Below are 24,774 nucleotides of genomic sequence, written 5' to 3' on the forward strand. Positions count from 1 at the left end.
TATCATATACACATTAAATGGACTGCTTGTTAGATGCTTGATGCAAGGGTACATTTATCAGCAGTTGTAGGGACTTTCCCCTCCATCCTTGGAACTTCTCATCACAGGGTTCACACAAGTGCTCCAGTCTGTGTTATTTGCAAAGTAGAGAGTTATGCTCATGACGCATAAATCACTGAAGAATTTGTCTTCCATTGTTCTGCTTTGTGCAGGCCTGTGAATGGATTGAAATGATTTACATACAGCTCCACATTTCTGAGTCCTCGCTAGTCCTGTAGGAAGTGGTTCTCTGTCTGTTTTGGCAGGAGCCTGGTCTTATTTATTGGTGCTTGTATGTAAGATGGAATTTCAAACTATTAAGTTTGTATAGCAATATTGAGGAAAACCAGATCCCCACTTTCTGATAAACATAATTCCCAGGCTTCAGGTTACTTTCTGAGCGCTAAGATCCTTGTTACCACCCAGATTCCTCATTTCATCTGTGGGATTTTCAAAAGCCAGATTCAGCAGAAGATGTGCACTTCTACATCAGGACTTATACAAAGGATGACTCTGAAGGCTGAATATATTGCTGTGCAACTTCCTGGTGGCTCCCTCTTAGCTTGTGCAGTTTTGTAAGCAGCTAGAAGTCTGTTTTGTCTGTGTGCAGAACTGTCTTAGAATTAGTTGCTTAGTGCCTATATGATGTATTAACTTCAAAGCAAGAAGCACATTAGCATATTTCTTAATGGAATTAAGTGATAGGCCCTAATTCAACTGTTATCTTTAGAACTGACATCAGTATACTTGACAGGAAACAAAGGTTTGTTCTTTTAAACTGGAGAAGGAAAAGCCAGAGGTAGCAGGTACGTTTGGAAACAAAAGAGGAAATCTTACAAATTTGTATATCCAAACTTAAAATTATTGGTAAGTATCTAAAAGTTAATGTGTCTGAGAACTGCAGGGAGAAGAAAACAGCAATTGAGTGGTTGCATTTCTGCTTTTCTTTTAAAACTCTCTTGACACCTTAATCACAGTAGGAATTTTTGGCTATGGGATGTTGGATGAGAGACGGTCTTTTTCTGACTTCCTGAACACCAAGCAGGGTTTAAGACCAACCCTTTTCATTTGGTTTAAAGGTATGCCCCTTATTAAAGGTATTAAGACTTTTTTGTATGAGACATCCAACCGTCTGTACAAAAGTTTCATTAGAACAGACCATAGCTTTGTTTGATTCAGTAACCTGTTTCCAACAGTTGACAGAAACAAGATGACAAGATTAAGACTGGGCACTGTGCAACAATTGCTCCCTGAAAAGACCAACATAAGGAAGGTTTCCAACGTGATAGGTCTTTGAACTTTTACAGTTATCACAAAGAACAGAAAATAAACATCTTTAATGCAATATGGAACAGGTGATGACTATTACTGTGTAGTCTTGGTTAAATAGTTGCAGTTAAAATGCTGAAACAGCAATGAGCAAAACATCTTGTATGCATTTAATTACTCTTGCAGGGTGCATTTGATTTTTTTTCCTATTTGTCATAGTCTCAGAAGTCTTGAGGACTGTCAGTCTAAATTTTAATTTAAAAAATAAATTTCTATAACTCTCTTATTGTCTCAAACCTGCAAGAGGAAAGTCTAAAGAATGACTGCCTCAAGTTATCCAATAAGATCATGGCTAACAAATAATTTATTATACTTTTTTGGAAAATTATACGTCTATGTTTTAGCCACTAGATGGTGTCTGTCTGACAGTAGTGATATTCATAGTGCCATCTAAAGCAAATGCATTAAATTAATTCAGAGGCTCTAGTGAGGCCTACCTATATGAATCTGAAAAGCAAGACAGCTTTAATGAAATATTACATATTATAAATTAAATTTATTTATGAAAAGAAGTCAGTATCTGAGCTTCAAACTTCGTTAACCTAGATGATATAAAAATCATGGAAATTACCTGGAGAATACTAAAGATTAGGAAACTGACCTTATAATTGTTCTGAGTATAAACCTTAGCAAATGTGTCAGGGAAGAAATGCTAGGTAACCTCCCTGCCAGTCTAAAAGAAAAGCTGATTCTCTGTATCATATTATATAGATTACTCCTTATTTGTGGGAGCATGTAGAGTTTATTATTAGAGAGAAAAAAAAAAAAGTGATATGTATAACTGAATAAATTTATTTCTTACATATAACCTCACTTGGTGGGCTGAAATGTTTCTGCAGTGAAACCGTACTCCCTTCCTCATAGGTAACCTTTACTGATTCACTGTAGTGTTGACTCAGCCTCAAGTAGCTAGGCTACCTGTTCTGGATTATGAGTTTGCCAGATTTGGAGGGCTAGTGACATTTTTGATTGATTTATCAGGTTTTGACTGATTTATCAGGAGACAGAATGAGTGTTCATAGGTTGTCTTACACGAGTTCTCAAAACTGAGTGTTGGGGCATACACTGCATTACTGCTCTTGCTAAAAGTGTCTGTCTTAAGTAAAGGCTTCATAGCATAGTCTCATAGACATGTAGAGCTTTTGCAGGCATAAAATGTGACAGACAAATCCAGACATCCACGGAATAATGTAATCAGACACTTAATCCTTTCAAACAGTGCATAAAGTTAAGGACTGCTAGTACTGCACACAAAAAACCTGTATGGATTATCTTTTTTTTTTTTTTTTTTTTTTAATGTTACTGCATATCACATTCTCTTCATGTGTAGCTTTCCAGTAAAAGGTCTGTAGGCATAAGGAACACTCAACAAAGGACATTCACAAGTCCAAAAACACTCTGTGGAGGCACTGAAGTTTGGTATTCTCCTGTAACAAATGGGGAACTCATTTACAGTGCTTCTGACTAACCAACAACATGTTGCTTGCTTACGGAATTGGTAGGTAGTCAGCCTTGACTTCTGTCTCAGTCATAGTACATGTATAATTACTATGCTTCTATTGTTCTTGGAATTACAGTCTGTAGCCAATGGGTTTTTACAGTTTATAATCCATCACCACAAACTATGCTCTCTCAGCTGTATTATGAATATTTCTTGGAATGGGAGCAATAACGATTGTAAATCTGCAAAGCTCAGTGAGTGGCTTGTCTCGGTTTTATTTCTTTACAGGCTAAGGTTTGATCTTTTGCTATTTTAAATTACTGTTAATACCTGAATCCTACATTTTTATTCTATACACTTTTCCTGGGTATTTTCAAAACATTAGAATTTGAGAACTGAACAATTGCCTGCCTGTACAGAAATCACCTTCCTTCTCCCTAACCAGTAACCTTTAACTGTTTTGCATAGTGATTATTTCTGAAAAGCCAAGAGACTGTTGGAAAGCATAATCCTACAGTTAATTTCAGTAGTTTCAAAATGTCTGCTCTCTAAGGAGTTCCAATATTTTGTCTTTTTTTTTTTTTTGGTTGGTTGGTTATTTTATTTTTCATCCTATAATGGATCACAAAACATATTTCACAGTGTCATATAAGAAAATATAACTGGTAGAATCTGTAATTTAGTCAGGTTTGTCTCCAGGCTTCAGGTACCTTTTGGAGGAAACAGAAAATATTTGTTAACTAATGGTTTCAAAGGAGAACTTTAATTAAATGTTAACTTCATTAAATGACTCTTGTGGCATCCTTTTTCATTCTACTTTCAGGTGAAAAGAATCATAGTTTTGGTATTTGGTAAATACTCTCACTCGAATCACTGGAGATGATTCAGTGCATTACTTGCAAGAGAAAATATACCAGGTAGGAAGCCTTTTGTAGAAATCAAAAGCCATGTCTTGGCTTTTAACTTACCATTTCTTACCAATGTCACCAAGCATTCCAAAATGAATGATGAATATTTGTAGATGCATACACAAACATTAATATTAGAGATAGATTTGGGGGTTTGATTCAGGGCTCCTGCACTGTTTATCAACTATTTTCACCCTCATATTCACTCTTTACTGGACAGTCTTGAGCTTTATCTCCAGCTTGAACAACGCCGTGTGCTCTTACTTTGGAAAGAGGCTCCTTTCATTGTTTTCTGTATATTGAACAATTTGTATTTTCTACTGCATTTTTTTTTCCTTGCCTGAGACTCAACTGCCTTATAATTTAGCTGAAGTTCTGTCATTGTTTTTTTTTTTTTTTTTTTTTTTTTTGGTTTGTCTGTTTGTTTGTTTTTCTTCTTCTCTTAAAATTTTAATAAAAATGTTTCTCAGACTACGGGCAAGTTGTTCCAAGGGGGATTGTTTTTTGCAAGGAGACTCTCTTGGCTTCCATCTTGCTCCATTTAGTGCAGTCTCTGTATATCTGAATTAAACACTAATGTATTTCTGCCCGAGACTGTCTGGACAGAATACGTGCATATATTCTGTCAGGCACATACATGGTAGAAATCTCTGGGATCTCTGGATACACAGCAGCCTCAGTGGTGCTGCTGAGGGGTAGTTCCACCCAGGTGGCCCACATGGTTGCAATAAGTGCTTGAATCTTGCCATGAGAAAGTTCTCAAGTGGAGAAAAATGTCACGTCCAGAAAAATCTGTACATGGGTAACTACCTGGAGTGAAATAGTGAGGTACACAGAAATGTTTTGTTTTGTTTCTGATTCTGTTAGAGTGACTGGAGTTTTATCTATACTTCAGCAGTGTTTCTGAAAAAAATGTACAGTTTTCAAAACCTCAGGTGGAAACGTCAATGTGTTGGGAACTATTATCTCAATAATAATGTAAAATCTCCTGTGTTCTAAGATTAGTATCTACTTGAAAATAGTGTTTGTATGGGTAATCGTTGTTCTACCTTCACTTTAAAAGCAGATTTTTTTCTCTTGACCAAGTCCATTAAAGGAGTTCATTGTGTTCCCAACCTTTTGCCACAGGCTATTATTTTCTTCAGTGGTCTTTCACAGATGTTCATAGGCCTACACTATGAATTGGCTTGACGAAGAAGTGGATATGGCTTTTTTGGGCTTTGTCTTTTTTTTTTTTTTTTTAAATAATACTCAACTTTGTAATGCATTAGCACAACTGAGAAGGTTAGCTGTGGGTCAGAGAGGGCATAAGGAAGCTGGAGATGTGAAAAAAGCTTTTAAACTAGCTCTGATAGCAGAGATTTTCGACATGAAACCTTACTTTGAAAAGACCACTTGTCCTTTCTCCCAGGAGCAGACTCATCAGAATTCTAGGGACTATTTTTGTGAATAGGCTTATTTGAAGGCGTAAGTAGCACATGTGCTACTTATGTTTGATACTTGTTTGATAATTTACTCAATAAATAATTGTAAAAAAGTTTAGTTTTGCATATAAAATATTGACTCAGTGGGGAGGCTCGTGAATGAATCATGGCAAAAATAAAATAACTGTTGGCCTAGAATAGGGTATGGAAATTAAAAAAATGAAAAACTTTGAGCTGATTTCCCAGTCAAATGAAATAGTGTCTAGAGCATATTTTCCTGCTTTTTAAACTTTGTTTCTGAATGAATCCAGAGTTCTTTCAAGTGTGTATCATGCACAATCCAGGTATCCCACACTTTTTTGGAAGAGTTAAAATCTCAGGGTTCTTCTCTTCTCTCTTCTCCCCCTCCCCAAGTCTTAGTCTATTTATATATTGCACAGCTTGGCATAAAAGCAGTGACCAGCACGCAAGAAAAGAGTTTAATTATCAGTTACTCTTTTTGATGTTAGTTTGGCAGCCAGACAGAAAGAAGTGAATTGCAGTCTGGTTCAAGTATTATATGGGCTAAGCAGGGGGAATTGAGTAAACATTTTCACTGCACTCTTTCCAGCACTTCTTATTATATTTCTGGAATGAGAGGGAATACATGTATATTTTCTGTAGTTCTGTTGTTGTTATTGTTTTACTTTGGGCTTTATCAATATAGTTTCTGATTATTAACTTGATCTTGGGATGCTGGGAGAAACTGAAACTTTTGTTCATCTTCTGAAGGAATTATGGAGGATTTGGCTGAATCGTTAGTTGGAGACATAACTCTTGCTCAATAGAACTTAGTACTTGGTAGGTGGCCATTTGACCAGCATTCAAAAGGTTTTCTGAAGTGAAATACACAAAAAAAATCACCTTAGAATGTAACAATGTACAGAACAAAATGTTTAACTGTTACTTCTGATAGGAGCAGTCCACACTCATTATCAAAATCATTTGTCCCTACCTTTAAATGAGAACTACTGACCTTATTGCATATGCGTATATAAAAGAACACATCTCTACTTTAGAATACATATAATGTAGAAACAAACTTACGCAATGCAGAGGGCATAGCCCTCTGAAGATAAATGTGGTTATAATAAGCCTGAATTTTGGTCTTTACAGGCATTGAGAGAGGTTAAGTTGTCTTAAAAATAACCATAACAAGCCAGAAACAACTTTCCCACTGGACATCTAGAACACATTCTTTCAATATTTTGAGCAGCATTTTCTACAAAACTGTGAAGTCTTTGACACTGTTTCCAAATAAGTATTGCTGTAATGCCAAATCTGATGCATAGCATTAGCTGTAATGATTTTTTTCAGAGCAAAACAGTATTTATGTAGCTGAAGGCAAATTAAAAGCAAATCTTTAAGTTATGTGACCCTATTATTGGTTTAGTTCTTTTAATCTAATGGAGTACATGAAAGCACTGTGATCACAATGAAAACAAACAAACAAAAGCAACAGATAGGGAATCGTGGAATAAGAATCATAGAATGATTGAGGTTGGAAGGGACCTTAAAAATCATGTAATTCCAACTCCCCTGCCATGGGCAGTGACAGCTTCCACTAAACCAGGTTGCTCAAAGCCTTAGCCAACCTGGCAACCCCTCCACAGGTGCTCTGAGCAATTTGTTCCAGAGTCTCACCACCCTCATAATGAATAACTTCTTCCTTAGATCCAAATGAAAACTGCAACTTCTTAGTTTAAAACCATTACTCCTTGGATTATCACTACACTCCCTGATAAAGAATTTTTTCCTGTCTTTCCTGTAGCCTTCTTTACATGCTAGAAGACTGTATTAATGTCTCCCTGAAGCCTTCTCTTCTCTAGGCTAAATAAACTCAATTTTCTCAGTCTTTCTTCATAGAAGAGGTATTCCAACCCTCTGCTCATCTTTTTGGCCCTCCTCTGGACCCGCTGTTTTTGTCTTTCTAATGTTGTATCACGGATCTGACCTATCAGCTTCAAGTATGTAAGAGGCTAACATGTTCAGATCTGAGAAAATTCAGCATCCTTCTTTCAAAAGAAGACAGCCTTAACATTTGCAAGTATGATCTTCCTGACTTGAGTAGGGGTGGACTGCTTTCAAACCTTCTAAAACTCTGCCATTAAGCATTTATTTAGAAATTTTTAGATGGCAGATAAAAAGAAGACTACCTTATGGTATTCTTAAGGTCTGAACCAGAAATCACTGAATACAGCTGTGGCTACAGTAGATGAATTTGGTCTTTTGTGGTGTATTACAGGATGTTTGAACAGGCTTGACTCCCATTCAGAGCAATGGGAGATCAGGTCTCAGGACATGCCAAAAATGAAGGAGCATGTCTGTGTCCTGTGTTTTGCTAGCTTGATAAACTCAGGTTTAAATTTGTCATGCTTCCAAGCACTGTCATTGCTTCTCTTTAGATTAAGTCACTTTCTGGCACATAGACAGACTGGGCTTGGGCACAGCAGTCTTAATTATTTTTCTTTTTCAAAACAGTTAAGTCAGAGAACATTGTGCAGTTTTCTTCTTAGCAACTCCTTTTTTTTTTTTCTTCCCCCCATACTGCCAGGATGTTGTTGAACTCCTCTCACTTTCTCTTGGCATGGATGCAGATAGCAACCCTTTGCTTTATAGGTTATAGATCATACATATCACTGAAATATTTAAAAATTACAGAGGAAGTTCCAACTTCATTGAGCTTGGTCAGCTGGTCTTTACTCCAGTGCTGCTTGTTCTTGAACACTTTCTATGCTAATTTGTGGCCATTTTTTAAAACAACATGCAGTTTAGAACAGCTAAGATTGTGGGCAAATTTTTGTCTGCTTTGACCTCTTTGGAGTGCTGTAACAGCTATGCACATTGTTCATTACTATAAATAAAGAAGGAAAAAGAAGACAGATAATCAAAATAAACCCCCTCTCATTATTGTCCCATGTTGTTAGGATATTTTTAGTGATGTTTGCCCTGCTGCCAAGTGCAAGGCATGTTACTTCCCAAACTGGAGGAAACATAAGAGTAAATTGAGTCTCTCGGTGTCCTGTGTTGCTCCAAGGGCATTTCTACTGTTTGCTGACTCAGAAAGGAGTCTTGAAGAAAAGCTTTAAGCCATCTGATTATTTCTGTTGTTTTCAGTCAATATATACTTCCTCACTTCATACTCAGAAACATTCAAAAAAAAACAACAAATTTGAAAATAAAGTAAAACTACCTATTAAAAATGACCTCCAAAATCATTTGGCAGGTGCCACATTATAGGGCAGCTGCACAGTGTTAGGATTATATTTATACCAGAAATATTTAAATTTATCATTTTATAAGCTAAAAACAATGCTGTGGTATAAATGTGGAGTTACTAAACTGATATATGCTGATTCCCATTTTTACTTGTGCAAGTTGTCTTCCTAAAATGAAAGAGAATAACATATCTAATTCCATTAATGCCATTCAAGTCAATCTGTCATGTTTGCACTCATGTTGTTTGATGCTTCATATAGTCTGTTGCTTATGACTACCTTGTAAATTTCAGGTGTAGTGTCTGTATTCCTTTCACAGAAGAATCTTGAAATTTCCTTTGTTTTGTACTGTTTCTCCAAGTTATGGCATCCCATCATACTGAAGATAATGTTGTATGTGTATCAAATTAAAGTGCTTTTGTTTGGTTCTCCCTTTTAGGATTGCACATCTCCTATCCTAAAGGATAAGCCGGGTCTGTTGGACCTAAGAAAGTATAGGCACTCATGTAAGGCAACACTGAAATAGGTATGACCACACTGCCCACTTTCCTGTGTGAGAGCCTAGGAATGTGAAGTTATCTGTAGCTGTGATGGTGTGAAAACAGCAGCAGGAACCATAGTCATGGGAAAAAAAAAAACAAAACAAAAAAAAAAAACATTAGTTCTTTCAGATGAGCTGGAAATTTGACTGTGGAGGCTTCTAACATTGCCCCATGGCATGGCTCTCCACATTGGTTTCAGTGCTCTCACTCTGTCCTATGGCAGGAGCAGTAGCCCTAAGGGTTAGTTTCTGGAACACAAAATTTCAGCTTTGCATGTGCCACTGAATGGACTTGAGCTCAGCTCTACAAGCTTGACTTTTTGTTATCAATTTCTTTCAGAGGAGATTTTTTTTTTCTCTCCTTGTTACCAGAAATCCCAGGCCTGCAAAAATCAAATTTTAACCATTTTCTGTTAGGAATAATTTAGGTCAGGAGTGCTAAGCCTGGGTAAAATTTTCTTAGTGTAAGTGAAGTCATAGTCAATCTCAAAATGGGGTTATGCCCAGCCTTTCAGAGGAGTCTTTCTTTTATTAGACATATTATAATGCAACAACGTGGTCTGAGTGCTCTATGTGTAACTGTCTTATGTCCAGCAGTCTTCTGTCTTATTCTCTGGCTTGTGATATGTTTCAAACTGTGTTATATTTTATCTAAATTTAGTCTCATTTTAATGATTTTTATTTTTTCTTTGTGAGTTCTTGAGCTCTCTGAAGTTTTTTGGTATTTTGTAACGTTTGGAATCACTCCTAACAGTACTCTGGAATGATCAATGAGTTTCATCTATGTTTAGTTTACTTCTTTCAGTGTGATTCATGAAGATGTTGGGCTGAGTACTAACACATACTTATCAACATCTACAATGAACTGCTCTTCAGAGCAGAAACTGTTTTTTCAAACTAGCTGTACAGTCTGCTCATTTGTCAAAAATATTTATTCTTTCTAAAAAGCCAATGCTAAGTATGCAAGTAAACCTTCCTGCTTTAACAGAAATTCAAGATTATTCATCTGTAAAGATATTAGAGGATGTTGTCAGTATGTTCACATTGATCTCATTTCCATGTCTCTCACCAATTGAATCCAGGAGGACTTATGGAAGCAAAGAATGATGGCTTATCTGGATAAGCTTTTAAAGAACTAAATCCTTTCTAACATTTTCTGCTAAACATTTGGGTGAAACACTGTTACATTTGATGGAAGCAAGAGATATTTAACTGATTTCAGTTCAGAGATATAAAAGGTGCAGTCTTTCCTGAGCAGCTCTAGAGTACGTATTGTAATGATACAGGACTATCTTTAACTTCTTGGAAGAGAGTGCCTTAAATTGCTTGAATTACCCACTTCATTTGATGGTACTGACTCCAAGATGCTCAGGGTTTTCATCCACATCTTTGACAATTACAATTTAACTTTCAGGAATTTTTAAGAAACTGCAAAATACACTTGAAAATGATTGCCTTGACAAATTTATTTATTTATTTATTTATTTCCCTCTTCTTTTTCAGAAAGTATTTTGGAGAAAAAATAGGACTTTATTTTGCATGGCTGGGCTTATACACAGAATTCCTCATTCCATCTTCAGTAGTTGGGATTTTTGTATTTCTTTACGGATGTATAACCATAGAGAGTGACATTCCTAGGTAAGCACTGAGATCAATATTTTGCTACTTGAGAATTATAAGACTGCTTTCTGGTCGTAATCCTTAGTGAGAATAATTGCTTTTAACATGTCTGAAGAGCAGTGATGCAGTATTCACAACCTTTTGAAAATACAGCACATTTAGCATGTTTGATATCCTCAGAATTCATCTTCTTGGCAATTACAAAAAATGTTATGCACCGTGTGTACTTAGGATGTTTTACTAGTTATACTACATAACAAAACTCACTCTACTCTGTCTGGTCCAGCCTCACCTGGAGTACTGTGTGCAGTTTTGAGCACCACAATGTAAGAAGGACATAAAAACTATTAGGGAGTGTCCAAAGAGGACCAGCAAAGATGATGAAGGGTCTAGAGGGCAAAACATATGAGGAGCAGCTGAGGTCCCTTGGTTTGTTCAGCCCAGAGCAGAGCAGGCTGAGGGGAGGCCTCATGGTGGCCTGCAGCTCCCTCACGAGGGGAGCGGAGGGGCAGGTGCTGAGCACTGCTCTCTGGGAACAGTGACAGGACCTGAGGAAACATCATGGAGCTGGAACAGGGGAGGGTCAGGATGGGTGCTAGGAAAAGATTCTTCACCGAGAGGGTGGTCGAGCACTGGAACAGGCTCCCCAGGGCAGTGGTCACGGCACCAAGCCTACCAGAACTGAAGAAGCATTTGGACAACACTATGATTTTGGATTGATTTTTAGGTAGTCCTGTGTGGATCCAGGACCTGGACTTGATCCTTTTGGGTCCCTTCCAACTCGGGATATTTTGTGTTTCTATGAAAACTGTCAATTTGGCCCAGTAAAGTCTGCTTCTCAGCGAAAAAAAGGACACTTCTGTACTGTCTGGGGGTGACTTCTGGTAGAGACAGGGTACTGACTTAGCGGAACTGCTGGTCACATTCATTGTGGCAGTTCTGGCATTCTTTCAAATTGCTGACTTTTAAAGCAGATCACTCAACAGTAGAACATTATTTCTGATAAGTAAATGATGAATGACAACACAGAGGAGTTAACATTTGTTTTCATAGCTTGGTCTGAATGAATTATGATGAGCCGTACTTGTCTGTAGAAAAGTTTGTGGTAACATTTAAACTGAAGAGAGATTTATGGAAAGATGTATCTGCAGCACCCTCTACTGCTTTTCAAAATAGAAGAGATCTTTAACTGTATGATAGCTGGAAACAGCTGTGTGCATTTCAAATGATATTAAACATTGATATTACAGTTTAAATAGCTCTTTTTCATTTGGAGTCAGAAAAAAAATGCTATTTCATGGCAGCTGATATAGAAACGACTGTAATCACAACACACCTGCTATCAATGAAGCAATGTTGCAAGTTTTTCCTTAGATAACATTCTTGACAAAGATAATTGAGCTTAGCACAGGTCAGTTCACCTGAGACCATGCAGCTATGAAGATCTTTCATGTATAAGCCTTATGAAAAAAATGAAAACATACTCAGGAGTGCCAAGTGGGATTTGGTTTGTTAAAGAGATAGTGATAATGAGTTTTAAAAGCTTTTTAGATAATGATTAAATACATAGCAAATTAGACTAGGAATTAAAATAATGACTTTAAAGAAAAGATTTAAAAATCTGTAAGAAAGTCTCTTATCTCATGTTTTCTAGAGGATAAATGCATAAATATAAAGTGAGGAGGGAGAGGAAATACTGCTTAGCATCTGAATATGTAAGGCAGTAAGATTTATAGTTTTCACAAGATTTATGGCTTTTCATTTCATTTCATTTATTTATTTATTTATTATTAATTTGAAAATTAGGTTAGCACTCTGTCCTGGAAGTCCTGTCCTGGAGTTATTCAGTCAAAGAATACCACATCTGCACTCAGCAGTGGAGGAAACTTTAGAACCTTGAAATGTAAAAAGATCTCATTTTCTAAATCCACTATGTATACACACACAGTATCTGAATACCCTTAGAATATATCAATTTGTGTGCCTAAAATAACTAACTGCTCATGCCTGAAGAACTTCTGTCAAAACCTTGTGGCAGATGGTGGTATATACCAGAATTTGTGTTAAGCCCTATCATGGGTAAACACCATTGCTTTAAAAATACCCCATACAATAAAATGCAGAGTATAGATGAATCTCAAAACAAAAGTGAGATATAATATTTTTACTAAGAATGAGACTATTGGATGGTGTCTTTTAAATTCAGTGTGTGTATGTCAGTTTATGTTAAAACTTAGCATGTCTTCCTTGCAAAGGTGTTGCAGATTTAATCCGTCTATGACACAGAACAACTAACATGCCTGGGTGCTGGATCTGGCTTTTGTGAAGGTACTTGGCCAGTTGCAATGCACAAAGCATTATGGTATTTCACATGGATTTTTGTGCTGTCATATTAAAAATGTGTATTTTGTCAAGGGCATATCAGATTTTATACTGTAGGATTTCCTTTACAGCCGCTTCAGAATTCTTTTTCATGCGTTTTAATCTGATCTTAACCGAATCCTGTAACTGAATGTAGAAATGGCAAATTCCACTTTGATTGTGTTTAATTGTCTTCTTTTAGTATGGTTAACCTCAATCTTTAGTGATGCAGTCTTCACAATTTCACTAATACAGTGTAGATTGATTGATTAAATTGATTGCTGTTTTGCATTACTTTTCTGTTGGTAAGGTGCCTATGGGTATTTTAATGTTCCAGCACTTCGCAATGTTTCTCAAAGAGACACATAGCTGATAGGCTTCTTTCCCCTGTAACTGCAAGCCATATGTGTTGCAGATAGCTTTTAACAGCTGAGTTGCTGCTTGGTAACAGTACTGTATACCCCCTTTTCTGAGTAGTAATACTCATGTACTTACCATTCACAGTAAAGAAATGTGTGACCAACGTAATGCCTTCACCATGTGCCCTCTGTGTGACAAGTTCTGTGATTACTGGAATCTCAGCTCTGCATGTGCTACAGCTCGAGCTAGCCACTTATTTGACAACCCTGCCACAGTCTTCTTCTCCATCTTCATGGCTCTCTGGGGTAAGTATGTCTTTCCAAAGTTTGATTTTTGGATTGTTGGCAGAAATGAAAGTTGTGATGAATAGTAGTAAAATGTAGTAGCCCTACATATAAGAGTATTAATAGACTGAATGTGATGCATATGTCTTTATGAAGTTGGCAAGCCTCAGACAGCTACTCTGTGCTGAGACTGCAGAAAGCTATATTACAAGGCTTTCTGCTGTCAACAGAAAGCTTTGGAATAAGTGGAGAGCAGTTGGGTAGTCCAGGGAAGAAAACTATCTTTTTTCCCTTTACTTCCTTGTATAATATCACTTCTAATCTTGTCATGTTTTCCCTCATTTCCTATTGAAGTGGCAAGTCCTTTTAACCCCTTCTGCATTTGGAGGCTGGAATTTGTTTGGGGTTTGGTATGGTACAGCAGTCTGTTTTACAACTTCCATGTGGGGCCACTTAGTCACTTAAATTAATCAAAACTTTACATGATTCTGAGAACAACGGCAATATTTATTATTATTATTAATTATTATTAATTATTATTATTATTATTATTATTATTATTAGTCTTTTAGGGTATTCTATTTAGACAAGCTTGGTTTTCTTTAATGGTAAGAATACCCTACCTCAACGAGGATCTCAAAACACTTCATAAACACTAATGAACGCATTTTAGTATTGTTCTTACTGTTTCTGACCTCACCTCAGCCCTGAAAATGTTCTTACATGTCTCATAGCTGGTGCTATGTCCTCATTCACTCTAGATGTTGTTTATTGTGAAAGTTACAGGTGTGATTGCTACTGTAAAATGATTTTTGATTTCCCTGTTCATTGCTTACAAATGGAAATTTTCATTCTTAATACGAAATGAAATAAGTGTATTATTATACTATAGACATCTCTCAGCAATCTGGTTTACACTGCAATCCTATTTAAATTTCACAGCTTGTTTTAGAAAAGAGTGACAGTTTGGTGTTTGGTATGGATAGCATAGTTATTTTTAGGAATTTGCATACAGAACAGATAATGTAAAGAATAAGTTTTTGTTTACCACTTCCTGGAAATTATTCAGCAATTACTTTGACTCAGTGAAAAGGCAAAAAATGATGAATTCACAGACTCTCTCAATGTCTTATTTTCCTACTTCAGATTGCTACCAATTGCAGAGTAGATTGGCAAATAAAGGGCCGCACTTTACCTGCTGTCATGCAGCTTGTGATGCACTGATTTGTCCAAGTTTCAGTGTAGCTGTTTGGGCATCTTGTGTACACAATTCATTTATACTTAACTGAACAATTCCTTTATACATAACTGAATAGCATTTTCCCAACACCAAATCTTTACTGTAAACTTGCATCCATACCAATAAACATTTTCATCCAGCTTCATCCAAAACAATTATACTTATGTCAACAATACAATGTGCAAAACAAAATTCATATATCCTTGATATTGTTAATATATCCTTGCACTAAGATTAGTAGAATCTAAAGAAACAGAAAGGAACAAAAACATCCATGTACACTGTTTGTTTATTTATGTATATATTTTAAAGCATTTAAGAATACTAAAATTATTTCTGAGCTGTAGTCTCATAAAAACAGTCTTTCACACAGATTTGAAAAGTCTGTTTTAGGGACCATGATAACTGAGATTGCCAGCACAAGAAAATATAGCCCATCATATATAAAGAACAGCAAAGTGAAATAGTGAAATCAGTATCCTTTACTAACTTTGTCCAGCTTGCCTATTAAGTATTAGAGTACATCTAAATTTGCTTCCTTAGTGTAGTCTTATTGTAATGAATGGCATCTCATTCACACACCTAAACAACTTGTTTCACGTTATCTTGAATAAATGTTGCTTTTATACTTTTTTGTCAGAAATAGCACAGTGAAGTGGAAATTGGCATGTCTTATGACTTACAGTTGTGTACTTAAAGAGCAAAGTAAGGTAATTTGAGCTGGCTTCATTTCGTGATGATGCTGGACACAAGAAATCTTTCATCCCTCTTGCTTTCTGCCATTCTGAGAAAGCAGATGACTTACTATGGCCAGTTTGTTGAGAGGAATCATGCTTTTTCTACCTGATCTTGACACCTCATAAATTATCATTGTGATTCTAGCAATTCTATTAGCAAATGAACATATTCACAAAATACAGAGTCATGCCAAATAACTATGCCAAAGTCATGCCAAATAACCGATAATAATTTCATCGGTGTTCTGGGATGCTGATTTTCCTCTGTCAGATGTGTTTATGGGAAGGACAGCTGAATATAATGGAGCTGTTTTTCCTGCTGGTATAAGTCAATGCAAATTTCCTGATTTCAGAAATGATATTACACTGTGTACTGGTTATGTATCTAGCCAAAATAGTTTTTATAAATCTAAAAATGGAAATGTCTTTTTGAGAAATTGGAAAAAATCAAATGAGTAATAGCACTCTATAAAATAACCAAATGTTTTTGTATTTAGGATATCTTAAAACCCTTGAATTTTCAAAACATTCTAAATATAGCTTTTGAATGTTATCTCTTCTGTAAGGAAGGAGCAGAGGTAACAACCTAATTGCTGAATGTCTGGATTTACTTCCTATGTACTGCCAGTCCCATGTTTAAATGGTATTTATTTCTTAAATGATGGGGAGATACCAGTGCAGAAAATATTTGCTCACAGTTAACTATGGGAATAGATGCTCTCTAGCAAGAGGCAGATTGTCTTAATAGCACTATAACGCTTCCCAGCATTATCATGTAGCTTATATCAAGTGTACATGCATTTGAAGGAAGCTGGATCTGATTCTTCACTGTTCTGTATCTTGTGGAGTTATCTACAATATATTCAAAGTGATGAAAATATGTCTGTGATCAAACAACCATTTTCACAATCCCATTTACACCAACTGAAAAGGTGAAATGGAGCATAAGAAAATAGAAAACAGTGCTCACAGTTGTTTATGGGTATAGCTTTATTGATATATATACATATATTATTTAGTATATACTGGTATAAGACTGGAATAGTTTTCTGAAAATAGGTGTCCACAAGTCAAGAGTAAGAAGTGTTACTTCCAATAAATACAAAAGTCCATAAACCATGAGGTGCTAGGCAAAGAGCTATCTAGAGGAAACAGCAATTATGAGAGGAAGGTCAGGAGACTGTAAATACAAGACAACAGTACAACATCTGTTCCTTCGTATTAATGTAAAGTGAAAAGAAGGAGACTGAACCGCTGGCCAATCCCTTAGGGCAAAATCACTGTTTTTGCAGCGCAAAACCATTCAACTGTCCCCCTATAATATATTTCAAAATAACATTATGTTCTACAAATTTCAAGAGCAGGCTACACCTACTTTCTTCACATTTCCAACTGATTAGAAACACTAAAACAAGCAACTCACTTTGGCTAATTAAGGTGTTAAATACTAATATTTAGACCTAGATTTTGTTTTATTATATGATTTGTAATCATGAGTTATAGAATGACTTATGGTAAATAAAGAGAGACAACATTTTTGGGGTGGATATCAGCAGATTAGGGTTCAGTTCCAGTCCCTGACAAGAACTTTCCAGTGGTTTCGGGCAATCTATTTTGCCTCTTTTCGTATTTTGTTTGTAAAGAGACAGTAATTACTGTTTCCATGCTCTTCTTACGTTCTTAATTGGATTGTTGGCTGTTTCTTAGCATGTATTTATAATGAAACTAGCATAAAAGGATTCAAATAGCTGATGGTGCTTACAAGTAACACAAACATTCACAATAGTCCATTGGATTTATAATTTTTTTTTTTTAATTTTTATTTTTAAAGCCACTATGTTTCTTGAACAGTGGAAGCGTTTACAGATGAGACTGAGTTACTTCTGGGATCTAACTGGACTGGAAGAAGAAGAAGTAAGTTTCTTCTCCCTGTGCTAATTTACTGTATAAATTATTCTAAATCTGAAGATATGCACTGATAATTATATTTCTCATGTGTGTTCTCCTGTCTGATACAATTCATAGCTATGTTTTTATTTATTTATTTATTTAAGACCATAACTAATACAGTTTTGAGTACCAATGTATTATCCTTTAGGAAATCATTACACATATCCCAGCACTCTAATTTTACCAATTAATATTGAAAAGAATTATGAGATGCCAGCAAGTCATTCTTTGCTGAAAATGCCTATATGCCAGTGCACAGAATGGAATCATTAAATGATGGTAATACCTCAAACAGAATGTAGAGTGTGAATAAATGAGAACAAAACTAAGACGAAGTCATGAACCTCATGCTGTAGCACAGTGATGATATTATTCCACTTTTGTCTATTCCTCAGATGATAATTATTTGATAAAATTAACACAAACCAGACAGTAGACCCCAGTATTCTTTTTCTTCCATCACTGTCCCAAAATGCAGCTTTAGCATTGTCTTTAACATAATGGGGACCTCCAAAGTATTCCTTCACTTGATTAAGTAACTACCACCTGCCTTATTTTGCATTTGGTCTCAAATTTTTCACTACTGTCTATTCATTGATGAAGTGGATAATGCTCATAGTATAAACCAGTACTCACAGTTTTTAAGGTGTGATAAAACCGAGTGCATCAACACAACAAAATTTGCTGCTTGCCCTGTGTGGAATGTAATACTGCTAGCTCAGAGTATGGCAAGATTGTACTGATTGCAGTATAAACTGAGAAGAAGGAGAACAAATTTTTTTCAGTTCTGCAGTATTCTTGATGAACCCTGCAGATTGTAGTACATTTCAAGTTAATAATTTGTAGTAAAAAATCGTAAGGTTTTGCTCAGTATTTGCAAAATGGATCTACAGATTTGTGAGGTCCTGTGATGAAGAGCTCTGAAGTGTTAAAGGTTTGTGTACAGGAACTATGGGATCAACAAGAATCCTTTGTTTATGACAAGTGAGGGAGTACCAGACACATCTGAGCACAAGCTGAAGAATTAGGAATGTAGAATCATAAAAATAAGGCTGGAATGGACCTTGAGGGGCCTTCCCTTGTGCACGGTAGGATCAAGTCTACTTAAGTCATTATGAAAAGATGTTTGTCTAATTTGTTCTTAAAGAAATCCATCAGTGAATGTTTCACTTCCTCCCTAGGCAATCTATTCTAATACTACTGATTGAAATTCTATTCATACTGCTAGTAAGCTTTTCCTAATGTCTAACTTTCATCATTGCTAAATGTTCGTTTTCTCTTGTTCTTTCATTCAAAGATAAAGGGAAGAGACTACCCAATCCGTTTTTCAGCAAAATTCAACTTACTATCATATTTCTCCATCCACTCTAGTTTTTTAGATGAACTGGCCTCTCTGGTCTTTCAGTCTTTTTTCTTAAATCTTATATTCTAGATGTATTTTTTGTTGTTCTGTCCCTTCTGGACGCTTTCTGTCTGATTTAGCTCTTTTGTGAAAAGTAATGCTCAAAATGCACATTACTTGAACTGACATCATACTTAAACTAAAAGTGCTGCATAATATTATCTTGCCACCTCTTGGTACTTCAGCAGGTTTTATCAGGTTTTGTTCACCTTTTATCTGGTAGACTCATTAAAATGTGGATAAATTTCCCCTTAAGACAGATATTGGCATTGTTTTTCATCAGTGTGATGATCATTTCAGGTAGTGAAGCCTTTACAGTTGCTGAATATCATTCTGGAAAATGGAAAATTGTCTCTGATCAGGTTAGACTAGAGGGAAGTAGCAGTGTAACACTTGAGATCACTTAATAGAGCAAAAAAGTTGAAGAGCTGATAAGTACATCATGAAAATTATATTGAAATAGATGTGTACAGTCTAAATTTGTGGACTCTTGATTACAAAAAAAAAATCAGTAAAATTACTTTCTCTAAATACACTGAGCCAAGTCTTTTATTCAAAAGAGTCACACGAAAGATTAATTTAGTGCAGTTATTTGTAAATATCTTGGCAACAGCAGTCTGAGAAAGCAGACTCCCTGAGGCTTGGATGCATATTTGCAGCTGGCAGCTGTACAGGCTTAGAGCCTGTTGTTTCTATATCTCAAATCCACAGAAATAATAGGTAGCATTGGGTACTAGACTGTAAAATAGATAATTGGACTGAGAAGTAATTGAATGACTGATAACTAAGTAGGAGAGGGAAAGAAAAGAAATAAACAAGAAGACTAGAACCATGAAAACAGACAAAACCTTGGAAATATCATGAAGAAGTGCTCAGCATGTCACACCATAGATGTGTGTTTGTGTAATCCAATCAAGCAGGTTCTGCCTTTTTTTTTTTTTCCCAGTTTGTGTAATAAGGGATATAGCCATCAATGAAGGAGGGAAAGAGGTATGACTATACTCTCTTTTAGTTGTGAAAGAAAGAGTGAAGAAATACTGAAGAACTCTAATTAATGATGTAGGGAGTTGAAACTACTGGCTTCCCATGAATCTTCAGAAATTGTATTTCTAGAATCCAGTATGTTCCTGTTTTAGGTGGAACAGATTTTACCAAAAGTCACGTGTAAAACCAGAATGGAAAGACAATTATAATAGATGAAATCTTAGAATCTGGTGTAGAGCTTGGAAAAACGAATGTCAGACAACAAAGTCCACACTAACTGAAATGCCAATGACTGAAGGCCTTATTGTTGTTCAAATAGTCATGATATTACACTATTTCAGTACAGGGAGGAACTTAGGTGTCTGTTTTTGTTAGAAATATGTCTGATAAATTACAATTTTAAGTTTAAAACCTGTGTTCTGTCAAATGCTTTCTCTCTTTTTGTGAACTCCAATTTTCTTGTCTATTTCCTCTTCTTGCTTTTTGATGACTCTTTAAAAGTTTTTATTGAACCCTTATGAAAAACTTTAAGATACACTGTGGATTATCACGGGGTCAAGTTAAGGTAATAAGGAAGGTAGAAGAGAATTAAGTAACAAGTAGTCTTGCTGACATTAAATATGTTCTCTTCTTGTTACTGGATCATGAGTTAACTTCATCTTCTCTACTAAATTTTCATAGTTTTTGATGACCTGATTGATTTGATGTTTTAAGCTTGTCTCCCACCTTGCAAGTTATAGGAGCAAACTCCTTTTCTGAAGTTCTAATACTGTCTAATAAGACAGGCAGTATAAGGCATTTTTGTTTGCTTAAAAGGAGAGTGAAACACAGACTCTAATAAAATAGCTGTGTATTCACAATATTGCCCTCCTGGGAAAAATGGTAAGTGATAGTTAGGGGGAAATGAGTAGCTACAATATTTTGTATTGTCTCAAATCTTTCCTTTCATCCTCACTACTTCTCAAGTTTCTTGTGCCAATGAGACCTATGTTTTGGGTTACTTTCTCCAGATGTATTATCTCACATTTTTCCTGTTCCTATTCTGATTTTCCTGTTGGGCCCCTGTTTCCGAGTATTTTTGGTCTCTTTATATTATTTTATTTTTTGGGGGGATTTGTCACTCCTCCCAGTGATTCCTCTGCCATCTTCATTAAATTGCTATTAACACTGATTATTTAATGATGCTAAAATAATCACACCAGCCCTGATCTTCTGGACAAGTTCCTTCAACATTAGATTTAATAGTGTTATGCTTAGGAGGCTGAGAGTTTTAATAGAACAGTTGGGGAAGGAATGTTGAAAAACAGATTTATCCCTCAGGACTGAGGGGAAAGTATTTAGTACCAGCTGTTGCACCATTGAAAAATTATGTATGAAAACACACTTTAAATATCTTTTAATTTGTAAACTAGAAGAAACAAAGCAGGTGATATCTCCTTTGTTTGCAAAGAAGTTAGTAAAGATATATGATTATATATATATATATTTTAATTACAAGACTTGATCCATAGAAGTGCCACAGTATGCTGGAACTCTAGTTCATTTTCCTCTTTTGTTTCTCTTCTAACAGACATACCAACATGTTCTTATTTCTTTTATTAATTTTCTGTTTTAATGAATTCCTGTGTTCTTTCCAGAACTGTCTTGTCTAGAACCCTCAAAGATCTTTGCTTTTATATAGGTGGACTTGAATCCTCAGGATGTTATGATGGGCCACTCAAAGGCTGGGTCACTAAGGGTGGCATACGTTCTTTCCTCCTGTGGTCTCCTGAGTTCAGTCCACCTTTCCCTGTGTAAGTGCAAAGGTAGGCAGTTGCTTGGAGTAGGAACCAGTGGAGCAGCAGCTGGAATGGGGTTGGAAGACCTACACTCATTGTTGATCAGGGCATGGTCATAAAATATATAATAGAGAATAAGAACTACTGCTAGAGGAAAGGTATGACAGGCAGAAAAATCCTACTTTCCAATAGTTCTCTGTCTTCACCTACTGCATCCTGTATCTTAATCCAGCACTGACTATACCTGCCTTTAATAATAGGGACCATTTCTATGCCTTTCCTTCCTCTTCTCCTCTTTCACAATGACACAGAATTAATATTTAGGAAACATAAACGCTTTTTCTAAACTTGTATTTTGACTTTAAATCGGTAAAACAGCACTGGCTTTTTAGATCTCACCTTCCTGCTTCCATTCTACACTGCAGTGTAGAAGGGTTTTGGCATTTTTATGTGTAGGTTTGTGTGAAAAAACTTGTGATCTGTACCTAGGCCATTAACAATTCCTCACACAATAATGGATTCTCACTAATTTAGATTATGATTAATTTAGATTACCACAGCATTTTCAAATATGTGTGCATTAAGAAATGCGTTTCAAAGTCTTGAAATGAGGTTTTCAAAGCTGTCTGACAACTAGTCCAATTCCATTGGGCCTTCCATAGAACAAGGGGAACTGGTTTCATTCGACATAAAAGAAATATACATGCAAAATATAAATTCAGGTGGCTGAATTCAGGTGTGTGGCCTAGCTTCTAGATGAATATCAAATATCTTCCTCTCCCTTCAGTTGGAGATGTGATTCTCTCGTCTAAAATCCTTCTTTTTCTTTTTTTTTTTCTTTTTTTCTTTTTTTTTCTTTTTTTTTTCTTCTTTTCTTTTTTCTTTTTTTTTTTCTTGTTTTTCTGAGCTGACTAGGATGGATGTATTTACCTCAGTTAAGAAAATGAAAAGGCTAGGTTTTGTTTTTCTTTGTTTTCTTTGTCTTTACTATTGTTATTATTATTTTATCACCCAAGTTATTTTCTTCAGTCATTTTTTGGAAGATCTAAACTCATGGCATGAAACTGCCTAAAAGGCCTCAATAGTCCACTGCTATCAGTAAGTAGAAATGGCATCCTCACTTTCATGTCTCTAATTTTGCTGTCTCATCTGTGACTGACTACAGCTGTAGGAAAGTAATTCCAGAAATAAAGTAGAAAATGTTTGTGGAACAGTTAATTGCTTATGTTTTCAAAGGAATATAGTAAGGACATTGGGCAGGGGGAGGGAAGAATATGTGACTTAGGCTCATATTTTAGCAATGATGATACATTAAAGCAGCTCACCTGTATCAAGCAACTTATACAGGTTGCAATTGCCTATCAACTTAAGCTAAATTTACTCCACACAACTATCATATTAGTATCATGCACTGCCCCATAGTGCAGTCTTGCTTGTCCTCCAAGATTCATACTAGTGATCAGGTAATTGTGTGGTGATGAAAGTTAGCTACAGGTGTGTGTGGAAGAAGTATTTAACTTGGTCATAACTATAACTTGTTGACTATAAATCCAACATTTATGTTTGCTTCAAATAAGTTGTTCTCATGAATATTCCTGACTGTTAATCCAGTCATTAAGGTATTTATAGAAAATAAAAACAAGAGGTAATAGTAAAGTTGAAAAAAAAAAAAAGATTGAAAAAACGGTCAAAGATAGATTTCTAGTTTAGATCCTGGTAGAATAACTCATTGACTGCAGTCCTGCAAAGAGAGACTGGTGGGTTCTGGTGGACGAAAAGCTTGACATGAGCCAGCAGTGTGCACTTGCAGCCCTTCTGGGGCCCTTCTGAGGCTCTTCTGGCCAATGGCTTCCTGGGCTACATCAAAAGAGGTGTGACCAGCCCATTGAGGGAAGTGATTGTCCCCCTCTGCTCTGCCCTTGTGAGGCTCCACTTGCAGTACTGCATCCAGAGTTGAGGACCCCAGCACAAGAAAGATGTGGACCTGTTAGAGTGAATCCAGAGGAGAGCTGCAAAGATGATCGAGGGGCTGGAGCACCTCTCCTAAGAAGAAAGGCTTAGAGAGCTGGGGCTGTTCAGCCTGGAGAAGACAAGGCTCTGGGGAGACCTCATTGTGGCCTTCCAGTACTTAAAGGGGTCTTTTATAAAAGATGGAGTAGAACTGTTTACTTGGGTAGATAATGATAGGACAAGGAAGAATAGTCTTAAACTAAAAGAGGATGGACTTAGATCCATCAGGACAAAATTCTTCACTATAAGGGTAGTGAGGCACTGGAACAGGTTGCCCAGAGAAGCTGTGGATTCTCCATCCCTGGAGGTGCTCAAAGCCAGGTTGGATGGGGCCTTGACCAACCTGATCAAGTGGGTGGCATCCCTGCCTATGGCAGAGGGGTTGGAACAATATGATCTTTAAGGTCCCTTCCAGCCCAAGCCATTCTATAGTTCTATGATTCTATGATTAGCTATAGTATCTGTATTTCTTCACATTAGATATGAGCCAATGCTTTAATCTGGATCATGGTTCAACCTGAAAAGGTCACAAAGGTTTGGAATTGCAGTGGTTAGAGAGAAATGGTGAGGTTGGTCACTTTCTAGAACCATTAAATTCTGGATATTTTAAAGTTTTTGTTAGCATCTGTCTAATGTATATGATTTAGGTTATTTTAGAAATAGTTCTTTATATTCTCTATAGAGCCATATTGCTTTTATCTCATAAATCGAGTTGCCTGTAAGTCATGGCTTCCAGATGCACAGGATGAAAGGATGAAAGGGAGGAGGATGAAAGGCAGTATACTCCAGGGAAATGAAAATTCCACAAACATCATAATTGGCCAGTGCTGCGAAAATACTGTTTTGTAAACAAGAATCTAGTCTGATATTACCTGGAGCAGAATTTCAGGTGTGGCAGAAAAACTGGGCTATTTATGAGGCATTGTTATTAATATGGTACAGACTGATAGAGACTCAGATATCTGGCATGCTAAAAATGTTCTTTCTTCATATACACTTGCCTGCCTCTGCTAAGGACAAGACAGTGATGGTAACAACATTTACACTAGTCCATTAGCTTATTATGTTGTAAGTTTGGTTTAGCTTTCAACTTTGACAGCTGGTTGCCC

General features: G+C 36.2%; 1 protein-coding gene across 1 annotated transcript in view; it reads left to right on the forward strand.

The window, feature by feature from the left end:
- The window catches only part of ANO2 (anoctamin 2), a 199,318-nt gene that overhangs the window by 63,350 nt on the left and 111,194 nt on the right, over positions 1–24,774 (forward strand). The window contains exons 12-14 of the mRNA XM_072042539.1: positions 10,443–10,577; positions 13,425–13,585; positions 17,373–17,455. Of these exons, the coding sequence (XP_071898640.1) occupies positions 10,443–10,577; positions 13,425–13,585; positions 17,373–17,455 (379 nt within the window). The remainder of the gene's footprint in view (positions 1–10,442; positions 10,578–13,424; positions 13,586–17,372; positions 17,456–24,774) is intronic.

This window comes from Anas platyrhynchos, chromosome 1 (assembly GCF_047663525.1).
Source record: "Anas platyrhynchos isolate ZD024472 breed Pekin duck chromosome 1, IASCAAS_PekinDuck_T2T, whole genome shotgun sequence".
Classification (NCBI taxonomy): Eukaryota; Metazoa; Chordata; class Aves; order Anseriformes; family Anatidae; genus Anas; species Anas platyrhynchos.